The sequence below is a fragment of the Nicotiana tomentosiformis genome, chromosome 1 (genome assembly GCF_000390325.3).
Source record: "Nicotiana tomentosiformis chromosome 1, ASM39032v3, whole genome shotgun sequence".
Lineage (NCBI taxonomy): Eukaryota > Viridiplantae > Streptophyta > Magnoliopsida > Solanales > Solanaceae > Nicotiana > Nicotiana tomentosiformis.
Genome location: NC_090812.1, coordinates 53,760,831 through 53,776,008, shown reverse-complemented (window position 1 = coordinate 53,776,008; position 15,178 = coordinate 53,760,831). Strand labels below are relative to the sequence as shown.

At 37.4% G+C, this 15,178-nt stretch overlaps 1 protein-coding gene and 1 pseudogene across 1 annotated transcript; one reads left to right on the top strand and one right to left on the bottom strand.

Moving 5' to 3' along the window:
• Window positions 1-1,956: 1,956 nt before the first annotated feature.
• Window positions 1,957-3,740, top strand: LOC104106360 (flavonol sulfotransferase-like). Its single transcript, XM_009614890.4, has one exon. It carries the CDS (start codon window positions 2,194-2,196, stop codon window positions 3,169-3,171), a length of 978 nt encoding a protein of 325 aa, XP_009613185.1. The 5' UTR covers window positions 1,957-2,193; the 3' UTR covers window positions 3,172-3,740.
• Window positions 3,741-4,197: 457 nt separating this feature from the next.
• On the bottom strand, window positions 4,198-14,100 carry LOC104106361 (probable methyltransferase PMT16; annotated as a pseudogene).
• Between the last annotated feature and the right edge of the window lie 1,078 nt (window positions 14,101-15,178).

The window sequence follows — 15,178 nt, the reverse complement described above, 5'->3', positions numbered from 1 at the left end:
AATACCAAACTAATTATCACAGCAAATAAACTAAGTCATAGACACAAACATTCAAATGAATGACAATGACTTCATTAAATCCTAGTAGCTCAAAGGGGTTGAATCATAATAAAAGACAACAAAAGACAATGTCGGAATATTCTAGTAGCTCAAAGGGGTCGAATAGGAGGTGTCGTCGCGGACTTGCTGCCAATTATTTCATGGCATGGACTCCTTTAAATGCTGGGAGAAGGTTTTTCAAGTGCCCGAAGCATGAGGTAAGTAAATTTTTTGATGGGTTCTTTTAATTATTCTGATTTGCTTGTAAATTTATTTTATTTATTTTTGGGTTTTAGGATGAAAAATATTCCTATTGGGAATGGCAAGATGAAGAGCTTCCTCCTAGAATTTCAAATCTCATATGCAGTTTAAAGCAGAAAAAAGAAGCTCTAATCCGTAAAACAAATGCTCTCCAAAGGAAAGTTTGATCTTGAGAATGTTATGATACTCGTCGATCATGGAAGAATAGAAGCCTTGGAATTGGAAAGAAATGTTCTAATGAAGAAAGTGACCAATTTAGAGTACTCAGTTGTGCTTGATGCTAAATTTCGGAAGAAGATGTGAATTTTCATATGTGTGATAATGAGATGTTTTGTTATGTTCTTTGGATCCGTGGGAAATGATATGTAATGTTAGTGTTATTATGGCTTAATTGTTGTCTTTTATTATGTAATGAAACATTATGTTTTTGTACAAGGATTTAATGAAGTCATTATCGTTCATTTGAATGTTTGTGTCTATGACTTAGTTTATTTGCTGTGATAATTAGTTTGGTGTTGTCAAGTAGGTGTCTAAGTAAACTGATATTGAGTAGTAAAGTGTTTGAGAAATGACTATTATAACTGACTCATATATGCCCATGTATAATTCGAACTAAGTCTAACTTGCCCTCACATATATTCCACGTGGCTTTATGAGTCTCCCGTTAGTGATGGAGGGCATATACGAGCCCATTTATTGACGGCAAGGAAAGAATAGAGACCAACTTTTAACGAAGGGCTAGCCTGTCCTATTTCATATAGTAAAGACACATTTTAGGCCCTTTTCCGTATCTTAAGAAATATTCAAGGTTAAGACATTATTTTTTAAAATTCTCGTCATCTAATGATCTCAAATTTTTACTAATAGGACCCCAAAATTTGGGGGCCTAAAGCAAGTTCCTTTCTTGCTTTACCATGAAGCCGGCATGACAAACAATGTCACGTAACACCATTTGGGCTAAGGTAAAGTCGCCCCCGTATCTTACAACTATTTTCGTTTGTATTCCATTTAAATTGGTTCTCGAGTATTACTGCACAAAAAACCAGCTTTTGTAAGTGTCCAAGTAAAATGAACGCCCGGAGCAATTAAGGTTGGTGGATTAGTTCTTGCTGCTGCGAACTGATATTTCGACCTGGAACACCACATAATTTAAAGTCGGCAACAAAAAAAGTTATGCTCTATTGAATTTTTACTTCTATTTTATATTCATTAATTAAGCATGTATACTCCCTCCGGTCCATAATAAGTGACCAATTTACTTTTTTATTTTTGTCCAAAATAAGTGTTCATTTATATAATCAAGAAAAAATTCAATTTGTTTTTTCAAAATTACCCTTATGTACGTATCGCTAAAAAGTCTTTTACTCCTCACATTAACTATATTCCAACATTTAATTAAGGGTAGTTTAGTCACACCAACTATTTTTATCTAGAATTTTGTATTTTCTTAATGGGTGTGCCCAAGAAAAATTGATCACTTATTGTGGACAGGAGGGAGTAATTGATTTTAATTAAAGCCAAACGTAATATTTTCTTATCTTTTTACGTGATATAGATAGTTTCTATATGCTCAATTATGGGAGGTTCACATGGGCCCTTGCCAATCTGTTTCCTGACCACTATTGAACAAGATATGGAAGGTTGAAATAAGAGGACATTATATGTTGTTATTAAAGTCGTGGACGGGAGTTGAAAGTAAATCGCAAATGAAAATAGAACTAATTTGTATTTACACAAATTCTTCCTCTATATCAATGGAGAAGCTGTCTCCTAAACTATCAGGTTCCAATTTTAGATACTTCCATTTCGCCCCCTCCCAGAAAATGACAGTCATCTTCCCCTTCCAAAGCTAGTCGCTTATGTGCCAATATTGCTGAAAATTCCAAGGAAGTCATGAGCATGAAATACAAAGAGATAATATCAACCCTCCCTAAACATGAAACTCCCTATCCTCCTTATGAATTCTGCCAATACCAAGGCTTTTGGTTCCCTTTTATCCTCCTAGAAGGAATTGCATTTTTATCAGAGGTCTTCAAGGCTGAATCTTGTGATATTTTCCTTTGCAGTTTTCCAAAAACAGGTACCAATTGGCTTAAAGCCTTGGCCTTTTCTATTATGACAAGATCAGATCAACTTTTTGATGACTCCACCAAGTTACCCCAAGAAATTGTACCAACTATGGAAACTGATTATGTCTTAAACCCTACTTTTCTAGACACTCATGAGTTGCCATTGTTTGCCACACATCTTCCTTACACTCTCTTACCACAATCCATACTAGAATCAGATTGCAAGATCATATACATATGTAGGGAACCCAAAGATACATTTGTTTCTCTATGGCATTTTACTAAAACAGTTAAGAAAAACGTTGAAGAACTTAAGGATATCCCCAGTAATCCACTCGAACAAGCATTCGAAAATTTTTGTGAAGGAAAATCCGTGTCTGGACCTTACTGGGATCACGTTACAGAATACTGGAAAGCAAGTTTAGACAGACCCGATAGAGTGTTCTTCTTGACGTACGAAGATTTGAAGAGCGATACTTTGGGTTATGTGAAGAAGTTAGCAGAGTTTATGGGGAAACCTTTCTCTCAGGAGGAAGAAATGCAAGGTCTGCCTGAAAAAATAGTGACTCGCTGTAGTTTCCAAAGTTTGACAAGTTTAAGCAACTTAGAGGAGAATAAGACTAGAAGTGCGGGACTGATCAGTAACAGTGCATTTTTTCGAAAAGGAGAAATTGGGGATTGGAAGAATCTTTTGACGGAGGATATGGCGAAATCCATTGATCAAATAACCCAAGAGAAATTTCAGTGTTTGGGCTTGACTTTCCCCATTTCAGCGCGGTGTGAAAATAGTGCCAAGGAATAAGGGTGAAATGTATTTTTTAAAATAAGAGACCGTTTGACTAAATTTATAAGCTTGTCAACTGACTTATAAACACGTTTTGGCTTTTCTATGTGTTTGGTAAACATTCAAAGTGCTTATAAGTCAAGTGCTTATAAGTTAAAATAAGTCATAAGTCATAAGTTGGTCACCCCCAACTTATGACTTTTCAGCTTATAAACACTTTTAGTTTGATCAAAACTTTTACTACTTTATCCTTAATAATATTTTTTAATTTACAAATATTTTTTCAAAAATAATTTTTTTAATTTTCTCTTCATTTTGTATTCGTTGTTTATCATTTTCTCTACAAAGCAACTTTTTAATTCATATTTTTTTGTAAAAACTTTAAGGGTATTTTAGTCTTTTTAACAAGAGAACAACTTATCAACACTTTTTTACCAAACATATCAACTGCTTATTATCAGTTTCAGCACGTCTATCCCAACACGTAAACGCTTATTTTAAAAATCAGTTTTAATACTTCAAGCTTATCAGCTATTTATAATTAGCTAATCCAAACGGGCTCTAAGTACCCTTTTGTTTTTCATTTAGATCTGTCTGTCTGTCTTCTTCTTGATGCGTGCGTGTTTTTATTGTTGTTTGGTAGTAATAAAATGGTTAATCCGGGCGTCCTCATTTGTTATCAAACTTTCATTTGACTTGAACTTTATACATGGAATTATGTGATATTATTAAATTAAAAATTTGGTCAACTTGACTGTGAAAATAATTACATGTATCACATAGAAACTATAAAGAAAAACATTTTTGTGTGGATAAAATCTTTTTAAGAAATAAATAAACAACCATAGTGAATACTAGAGTTACTTGTCCTAATAATAAAAGAAAAATACATACCCCATAAATATTACTACTACTCTTAACATATACGCAACATGTGATTATTAATCATTCAATTGTTTTCTTTGACATGTTGGATTAGATGTTCATAGTAGAAAGAAACCCATATTTTGTCAATTTATTAAAAATCCAATAAAAACTTGTCCCTATACCAAATTTTGCATTTCAATAATAGAGTAGGGGTACAAAAAGTAAAATCTTACGAGTCGGCTGGAACGCCAGATAGTAAAAGACTAATCTCAGGAGAAAACCTCAGTATCCTCTTCTTTATTTTGAAGCCAAAAAGATAGAGAGGTCAATGAAAAATCACAAGAGCCCATTGAACAAACAAAATTTATCAACAAAGGAAGTAAGGAATTGGCAAGATTGTAACACTATTCATTGATGCCTAGGAAGGTTGTTTATCTTGGTCAGGGGCTGGTGTTGTCCAATACTGCTTCATGATCAACCATCCTGCTATTCCATTGTAGCCCATCTACTACGCTCTTCACATTTACCAAAACATCCACGTCGTCTCGGAAAATTACACTGCCTTGTGGCCTTAATATTCTGTCCATTTCCAATAATATATCTTCCATTTCACATCTGCAAACATAAACGTAAATCAACGATCAAGAGAACATGCAACATTCAATGGTTGCTCGGGGAATATGAACCACGCAACGGTTACCTGTCCTGGTAGAGGCTGAAAATAGAACCAGCATGTATGAAGTCATAAGTTCTAGGATTCGTAGACATGGCTTCGCACCTGGATGAAAAGAGCATCATCAGTTACAAGCAGGAAATGGCAAAAAGCTTTGGTATGTCCCAATCAAACCACGTTCATAGATAACTCCAAGCGTATTGACTTCAGCCTCAACAGGGACGGCGTTCATGACCCAAACTGGATCATCAACAAGTGCAGCCGAAAATCTTCCCAACCAAGCATTCATGTCAAGTATGTTACGGTACCTTCCACGCTCTGCTAATTGGAAGTCCAGGGCCTTGTAGTGGCCGACTCTCTTCCTCCACAATTCTGTATCTTTAGAGAAGCCCTCTGCAGTTACTCCCTCTATGCTTGCACTAGCAATCCTAGGAGGGACGACAATCAATCTTTCTGGCCAATTATCCAGCGGCCCTCCAGCAAAATCTCTAATGTTAGACACTTCAGGGAGGGGACTTAAACAAGCATCAATCTTGGTGTACCTGGAAGATTGAAGAGTCTATGTGTTTACCGAAAAAATCGGATAACGTTAGATTTTGTGTATGGTTCTAAGGATATGCGATACAGTTCGATATAAATCGTGTAGAGAAATAGAGATACGTATATTCTTGACTGTGAAAATGCAAATAGTGGGCAATAAGAATGAATAAGATAAAATAAAGAAAACACAAAGGGATATCTTTCAATCTGAGAAGTAATTTTTTGTCTCTGTCCTTTAGCTTACAAGGATTTCCCTTTTATAGAAGAGGGTCATTACAAAAAATAATAAAATAAAACATATAGTGGAAGGCCCATGATGACTTGTCTCTTCCTTGATTCCCGCCAAGATTCTCTCCCTTGGTGCGGTCGCAACTGCTCTTGTCTGTGAGCCGACCTTCGAGATGGGCATCGCGCATTTCCAACCTCGAAGCAGTGCCTTGCGGATCGATTCGGTCACGGGCTCGATAGGATTATCGAGCCGACTCCTCGAGCGACCTTCGGGCTCGAGGCTCGTTAGTACCGACTTCGGAGCTCACTCCCAAAATCTCATTCCGACTTTTTAACGCTCGAACTCGATCGAACGTAGGAAGGCCGAAATCTGTTTCGACCATATACACTATGATAAATACATCAGGGAACACTAATTATACTTCATCTAGGAAGCATAGTTTTGACTTCATTGAAGTTGGATGCTCTTTCGTCACATACCATAACTTTCTAGACTAAGTTGGTGAAATAGTTTTGGTAATACTGCCAAAAGTGTTGAATATTGTAAAACAGTTTCAAAGAAAAATTAAAGTGACAAAAGGTGTGGAATAGCATAAACTAATTCGAACGAAGATCATTGTGACACAGATCATGCCTTCTGCTATAAAATGGTCTTGGTATCAACTCAAAGTATTTTAAGGACAGTGGAAGAAAAAAGATGAATCTGCCTAGGGAGCCCCGGTCCGCTTTTCAGTTTTTAATTTGAGAGTCCGAGCAGGCACATAGATAATAAGAGATAAACGGATCACATTCTTTGAGCAAATGTTTGATAATGACAGCACAAGTACTTCTTTGCAGTTCATTTAGCTCCTGCTTACACAAGGCCTATGCACCTAAAGGTCTCTTAGACATTGTATGCAAGAAAATCACATGTAAAAGCGTACATGTCATGCGATGCAGGCGGGGTGGAAACGAGATCTAACCTTGGTTGAATTAAAATAATTCAAGAAGCAGAATATTACCATGCTTTATCGGGATCTTGTTCCTGGCAAAAGGGGGGCTTCCTGAAGATTTTTTGATTAATTTTGCAATGCATATGATTAGTAGGCTTCTGCCAGATTGCTAGTTCGCCTTTCTGAGTTACTTTCTTCCAGCATAGGCTTCTTGCAACACTCTCAATTTGATCTTGCTCTGCTTTCAAATCTTCGGCTGTTCTTTTCCACTCCTTCCAGCGAGTTTCCCAGTTAATAGGTGGTCCACAAAGAATCCAGTATCCACCAGGACATAAAATTCGATCAACAACAACAACAACAACCCTGGAGTAGAGAGGCTGTTTCCAAATGACCCTCGACATCCTTCCCTCCAAGAACTCCCCACCTTGCTCTTGGGGTGACTCGAACTCACAACCTCTTGGTTGGAAGTGGAGGGTGCTTACCATCAGAGCAACTCACCTTGTCCAAAATTCGATCAACTTCAATTAAATATAGCCTATCTGCTCCATATAAAATGGATAAAAAGTAAAATACTATAATTAAAAAGATAGATCTTTATTTTTTGAACATGATGAATAAAGAGCAAAGGTATATATATATATATATATATATATATATATATATCACTTAGATTACCATACTTTCCCCAAGGGATGAGATAGCGAGAACAATTTGCCATATCGAAAGCCCTAGCAGGGTTGTAGAAAGTATTAGTGGCAGATTTTACTTGTACCTTGTACTGTGAATTGTAGAGCAGTATTTTGTAAGTAGTGAGTAAGGTTTAATTAACTAGAGTTAGTAGTTAAAGGTTAATTATGGTTAGGTGTTATGGTTAGTCATCAGGTGGATGTATATAACTATGTGTATAGTGAATGACAAAATAGTAAGATTCATTTCTTCCAATTTTATTTCTCTCTCTACAACTGCTCCTTATCGTCTCTCTAGACTGAGTGTCTCTCACAGTTCACTCAATCCTTCTAACATGGTATCAGAGCAATCGATCGGTCGTCTTTTGAGCTGAAACACCACGAGTTTGAGCAATTGCAGTGCGTAGTGAGTTGAATTTCATTGAAAATTGTGCAACTTCTGAAATTTTTCCGGAGTAATTGAGGTCACAGAAACCCTAATTTTTTGTCGTGGTCAAATCTGCAATTTTTCTTGTTGATTCATCATGCCAAACACTTCAACAACTGAAGAGCGTGTTATTGTCGGCTCGATTGAGAAATTCACCGACATTCATCCTAGAAATCCATTGTATTTGCATCCATAGGATACACCAGGTAGCATCTTAATTCCTCAGCAGTTAACTGAAATTGAAAACTATACTGCCTGGAGTAATTCAATGAGAGTTGCATTGCTAGCAAAAGACAAGTTAGGATTTATAGATGAAAATTATCGTTGGAAAATGTATAAGGATGATTTGATACATGAATGGGATAGATGTAATGCTTTTGTTTTATCATGGATTACCAATTCCGTGTCAAAAGAGCTAGCAAATGGCCTTATGTACTCTTCTAATGCGCATAAGGTATGGATGGACTTGAAAGAGCACTTTGATAAAAGGAATCTCACATGAGTGTATCAATTGCATCGTGAAATCTATACTATGACTTAAGGCACTTCCTCTGTATCTGAGTACTTTTCTAGGCTGCGTAATGTCTGAGACGAATACCTCTCTTTAGTTCCCCTGCCTGGTGGTGACATGGCATATGTAGAACATATGGAACAACAAAAGCTTATGCAATTTTTGATGGGTCTAAATGAGACCTACTCCCAATCATGAAGTCAAATTCTGTTAACAGTGCCCAGTCCATCCCTAAACCAGGCTTACAACATGATAACGCAAGACGAGAGTCAATGGCTGCAATATGATTTCACAGTGTGCTCAACCATTATAATAACTGGATTTAAATGACTCAACAATATTGGCATCCACACAAGGAAATAGATTCAATAAGAATACTAGTATCTATTGTGACTATTGCAACATGAAAGGACACGAGGGAGAATTGCTATAAATTGGTCGGATATCCATAAAATGCCAAGTTCAACAGAAGGAAGTCCTTTGACAAAGTGCAGAATCACGGGCCTAATCAACTTTTTGGGAACAACTTTGGGACTACCAGGGGTCCTATGGCAAACAATGCCAATCTGACAGAGAGTACAGCATCTACCATGCTTGTGCCATGCACTACTGGAGCTGCTCCAACAGTTTCTTTCCTAGTCTTCACTATTGAACAGTACCAGCAGATCTTGAACTTGATCACTAAGGAACCACCTTCTCAAGAAGCTGCAGCCAACATGGCAGGTATACCTAGTTGTCTCCATGATATTTTTTCTGTTAGTGCAACTACCACTGATCCATGGGTGATTGACACTGGAGCCACGAATCACATGGTCTCAAGCTTGCATAATTTACTTAACCCATCACTCGTGCCTCCCAACTCTAGTAGAATCCATTTACCTAATGGTCATACCACCTCAGTCACTCATATTAAAACTGTTTCATTGTTTGATAATCAGTTATACAATGTGCTTTATGTTCCTAATTTCAAATACAATCTTCTATCCATTTCCAAGTAACAAAAGAATTGCAGTGTTGTGCAGTTTTTTATCCTGACTTTTGTGTATTTCGGGACCTTTGCAATGACAAGATGAAGAGGATTGGTAAGGAGAAGGATGGTCTCTACCTACTTCAACTTATCAAGAAGCCATCACCTGTCAAAACATCTTCCCTTTCAGTCTCCCAGCCTTCAGTTTCAAGTTTCAACTACATCTAACTATCAACTATGTCCCTCATCCAATTCTCCAGATTCTTGTTCTATTTGGCATCAACGACTTGGTCATGCACCAATAGCAGTACTACAAAAAATTTCTTCTTTGAAAGGTTATTTTTTTGTCTAATAAAGGATCTTTGTCTTGTATTATCTGTCCTTTAGCAAGGCAGACTAGATCCCCTTTCCTCATTAGTACTAAAAGAAAACTGTATCCCTTTTTGAACTTGTACATATGGATGTTTGGGGTACATATAGAAAAAGTACTTACAATGGTCATAGATTCTTTCTCACCATTGTGGATGATTACTCTAGAATGACCTGGATTTATCTGATGAGAATGAAAAGTGATGTGGTTGTTTTGATCGGGGCTTTTCTTACTTTAGTTAAAACTCAATTTTCAGCTTCTATTAAAGTCATCCGATCATATAATGGTCTAGAGTTTTTCAATTCTCAATGTTCTAGTCTATTCACATCTCTTGGTATAATTCATCAAAGTTCTTGTGTCTATACTCCACAACAAAATGGAGTGGCTGAATGTAAGCATAGGCATTTACTTGAGATGGCGAGAGCTCTTTGATTTCAAGCTCATGCACCTTTAAAATTCTGGGGTGACTGCATTTTGACTGCAGCCTTCTTAATTAACAGACTGCCCTCCTCAGTTCTTTCTGGCAAGTCCCCTTATGAACTCTTTCATGGTGTTCCACCTTCCTTTGATCACCTTAAGGTTTTTGGCCGTCTGTGCTATGCCACTAAACCAAATTTCTCAGATAAGTTCTTCTCTAAGGTGATTCATGCTGTTTTTATGGGCTACTCAGACACCAAGAAAGGCTATAAGTTGTATAGTATTTCCACAAACACTTTTTTTTATCAATAGGGATGTCTCTTTTAATGAATCCATTTTCCCTTTCAAATTCCCTAAATCCACCTTCCTGGAACCTCAGATTCCATCCTAGGGAACTCCACTTTCTCCAAATTTAACTCCTTCCTCAAATGATACTTTCCTTGCTCACCCTGTTTCTCCTTCTACTAGTTCAACCAGTTCTAACTCTCCTTCATCAGAGTGCTCTGCTAGGGGTTTCCCTTCTTCTCATGTAGCTTCTTTTCCTTCTTCCCCTTCTTTTTCTCCTGTATCTGATGCTCCTCTTAGGAGGTGATCTAGGGAATCCAAACCTCCTATATGGCATACTGATTGTGTGCATTGCTCCACTACACCATATCCTATCTCTGATTCCCTATCCTATTCATCCATCTCTCCTCTTTATAAAGCCTATCTGTCAGCCTTTTCTTCTGTCATTGAACCTGCTTCTTTTAATCAAGCCATTCAAGATGAACATTGGATTCAAGCTATAAGACTTGAGATTCAGGCTCCCTCTGACAATCAAACTTGGGAGGTTGTAGACTTGCTTACAGGTAAGAAGCCCATTATATGTAAATGGGTTCACAAAGTGAAGTATAGGGCTGATGGTAGTGTGGAGAGATATAAAGCTAGGCTTGTAGCCAAGGGATTTACTCAACTGGAAGGCCTGGATTACCATGATACCGTTTCTCCAGTAGTGAAACTGGTCACAGTGAGATGTGTCATCGCCCTGGCTGCTCAACAGGCTTGGCCTCTTTTTCAAATGAATGTCTATAATGCATTCCTTCAAGGTGATTTAGTTGAGCAGGTTTACATGACATTGCCTCAAGGATTTGGTAGCCGAGGGGAGACTAAGGTGTGTAGGCTACTCAAATCCCTATATGGGCTCAAACAAGCAAGCATGCAGTGGAATCTGAAGCTAACCACAACCTTAACCAATTCTGGCTATGTCCAAAGCAAGCTGGACTACTCTCTTTTCACTAAAAGGCACAATGGAGACATTGTTGTAATTTTGGTATATGTTGATGACTTGCTTATCATAGGTAGCAAAGTCACACTGATTAAATAGGCCAAGGACATTTTGAATCAGAACTTCAAAATGAAGGATTTAGGAGAATTGAGATTTTTCCTTGGAATTGAGTTTGCCAGATCTGATGAAGGTATACTCATGAACCAAAGGAAATACGTATTGGAATTAATTTCAGAATGTGGTCTAGGGGGATCTAAACCAGTCACAACACCTTTGGAACAAAATCAAAAGCTAATAAGTCAAGAGTATGACCAACAATTTGATATCACTAGGGATAAGGAACTGGAAGACAGAGGAGTATATCAGAGGCTGATAGGAAGATTGCTTTATCTGGCCACTACAAGACCAGACATCTTATTCGCTATTCAACACTTAAGTCAATTTATGCATGCCCCAAAGGAATCTCATTATGAAGCAGCACTGAGAGTGGTAAGATACATCAAGGATAAATCTGGAATGGGCCCGTTAATGAGTAGCACATCATCTGGCAAAGTGACAGCTTTTTACGATGCAAACTGGGCATCTTGTATACTTTTCAGGAAGTCAGTTACTGGATACTGCACCAGGTTGGGGAACTCTTTGATTTCCTGGAAATAAAAAAAACATAACATTGTCTCAAGAAGCTCAACAAAAGCGGAATACAGGAGTATGGCTACTACTGTCGCAGAATTAGTCTGGGTGCATGGTCTAAAACAAGAACTAGGAGCACAAGTTGAACTACCAATGGAATTATATTGTGATAGTAAAGCGGCTCTACAGATAGCCTCAAACCCAAAGTATCATGAGCGAACAAAGCACATAGAGATTGATTGCCATTTCATTAGAGAAAGGCTACACCAAGGACTGATCAAAACGGAGCATGTGCCAGGCAAAAAGCAAGTTGCAGATATTCTAACCAAGGCTTTGGGAAAACAATTACACTGTGAAATGTTATGCAAGTTGGGGATGATCAATGTCTTTCATCACCCAACTTGAGGGGGAGTGTAGAAAGTATTAGGGACACATTTTACTTGTACCTTGTACTGTGAATTGTAGAGTAGTATTTTGTAAGTAGTGAGTAAGGTATAGTTAACTAGAGTTAGTAGTTAAAGGTTAATTATGGTTAGGTGTTATGGTTAGTCATGAGGTGGATATATATAACTATGTATATAGTGAATGACAAAATACTAAGATTCATTTCTTCCAATTTTATTTCTCTCTCTACAACTGCTCCTTATCGTCTCTCGACTGTGTCTCTCACAGCTCACTCAATCCTTCCAACAAGGGTAAGGTAGCCTATTAGTAGCTAATATGCCAATCAATGCCGGAACTCCTCGCTCAAGGGCAAATTGAACTTGAGCTTCATGTTCGTCTTTGGGAGCAAATGAAATTGGTAGGATGTTTCGGGAGAGCAAGTAAGCACCCCAACTTGCAACCTGAACTTGTATATGGTAAAGTTAGACTCATATGGTGGATGAAAAGAAATAGGAAAAGAATACAACAGTTAGACATCATACAAAGAAGAAAAGAGGAACTTGCTTAGTTGGATTAATTAGCAAAATTTCATTTGAGATGTAGTAAAAAATTTTGCTCGGAATGGTAGTAGAAAAAATATGTCTTAGAGAATAAATCATTTTCAAGAAAACATTCCAACACACACAGAAAGGAAAATTCCAAACGATATTCAAAAGAAGTAATGAAGCGTACCCCACAACCGGTATCAATGGCGGTCCTAATGGAGCCATCATTAAGCTCATCAAGTTCCCGATATCGTCAATATAAGCATCGGCTCCAAACCGGAACATGGTGCCGCCGCCGGGGAACGTGAACCGGTCATCCTTAAACCGGACCCAATTCTGACGGGCTTTCACAACCGTAAGATGTTTATGTGGAACATTCGCAAACCAAACCGAGTCACGACTTTCCGGCCACCTGAACGGCGGTTTATAACCAAAAGGTGCCGGAGTTCTGCATTTTAACCGCTCATTATTCTCAGGACAATGCCTTTCTCTCTAAATAAGCATATTCCTATTGAATTTCAATGACCTCTTTGAGTCCTCGCATGGGGTGTATTCACACAGCTCGGGGTTGCATAAAGGGGAGTGGTTTGCACGCGTCAGTGGTGAGAGTGGAACAAGGTTAGCGGCCGTGTGGCGGGCGGTGAAGTCGAGGGAAATCGATGAACCATAATTGGAATTTGTGTTTTTATTTGATGGGTTGCATGGGAGGATGGGTAGGAGGATAATTGAGTGGTGTTAACCAGTGTTTTAAAAGGTATTTTTGGGACTCGTCCGGGGCTCGCCCCTGAGCGGGGCACTTACAAAACGCTCTGAGGCTCATGTATGAGGCTTAGTTCTGTGAGGCTTACGCCCCAAGCGTCCGATCGTGCGTCCTAAACACGTCTAACGCCCAACGTTCGCGACTCGCCTAACAGTTCTAATGCAAATCACGTGTCAAATTTCCTAATTAATATAGTTGACCTTCAAAATTCTTTAACAAATTAATGATAAAAGTTCTATTCATCCATAGAAATATGAAGATTGAGCATAACTCTAATAATGAGACATAGTATTGCGAATTTATATCTTCACTTGTTATTGGTCGTATCTTAGTTCATTTGTGCCTCCTTGTTATACACTTTTATTAATATGATATCTTAAACTAATTTGTATTTATTCATGAAGGAGTAATATTTTAATTATCGTACTAATAAGATTTTATTAATTATTTACTTTTAGGAAGGTAAAATGAGGAGTTTCATTATTTTTTTTAAAGAAATTGTAAGTTTTTAATTATTTGAAAGTTAAAGACGTTATACGTGATTTGTATGCATTAGTTATACTTAAGAATCGTGCTAGATATTTTTTTCTATGAGTTCCTTTAATTTTTTTAAAAATTTTTTAACTTTTAATTAATATTTTATATTGTTTGGTGTTATTATGTTATTTTATTAATTTATAAATTAAAATTTTTAAAGATCCATGGGGCTTATGCCCCCTCCCCTCCAGGCTTACGCCTTGCCCCATATCAAGTAAAACTCCCCGCCTCAAGCCCACGCCTTTTAAAACATTGCTTGTAAGTAGCGTATAATAGATTGTTTGACTAGTTTTTTGTGAGCGCGCGCGCGCACACACACACACACACACACACACACATATATGGATGGAGCGCGCGCGCGCGCACACACATATATATATATTTCACATATTTATAGTTTTCTTCAATTTTTATGCAATTTTACTTGTTTATAAATATTTACTGTCATTATATTATTTTATAAAATATTAAAAATTAAATACCTATGGGGCTTACGCCCCGTGTCTCGGGGCATACGCCTCGTTGAGACATATATAAACGTATCGCCTTACACCCCACGCCTTTTAAAACACTGATGTTTACATCTCCTTGTGGCCAAAGTCCGATTACATAAAAGCTACAACAAATAACAATGGTTGCAACCACTCACTATAGATTAGCTTTCTGAATTTCGATGTGAGGTAGTGTGACAAATTGACCCATATTACCATAAACACACCTCAAAATTTTAGTAGTACAGTTGGTTGATTACATAAACTTTCGTCTTGTTGATGAGGTTCGATTCTATTGTAGTTCCATCCCCTGTTTCATCTTCCCCTCCCCCAATTAAAAAGAGAAAACAAAAAAAGGGATTGGAAGAGGGAGGGAAATTAAGAAGAAGAAAAGGCAACAAGAAATGGCACGTGTATTTATGGATGATGTCTGACTTATGCAAGGTAAGAATTAATTTTTGAAGAATTAAGCAATTCAAAATGACATGAAATAGGTACTTTTTCCTAGTTTTCCATTCACTATAATTTCAATATGACAATAACCCAGCCAATTGTGATGTTACTATCGGGCTCAGATTTAGGTTGAACAGCTCTTCTTACCGAAGGTTATTTTATTTCTAGGACTCAAATTTAAAATTTTTAATTATAAGAGTGAAGAAACTTTCATAATTCCACTACATCCTTGATTATCGTAAATCGTAACTGAAAGCACACCAAACAGTTTCAAAATTTTCTATCCTAATTCAGACATTAGCTCTTCAATTTTATAAGTAAATTTATAAATTTAAAAGCCGCA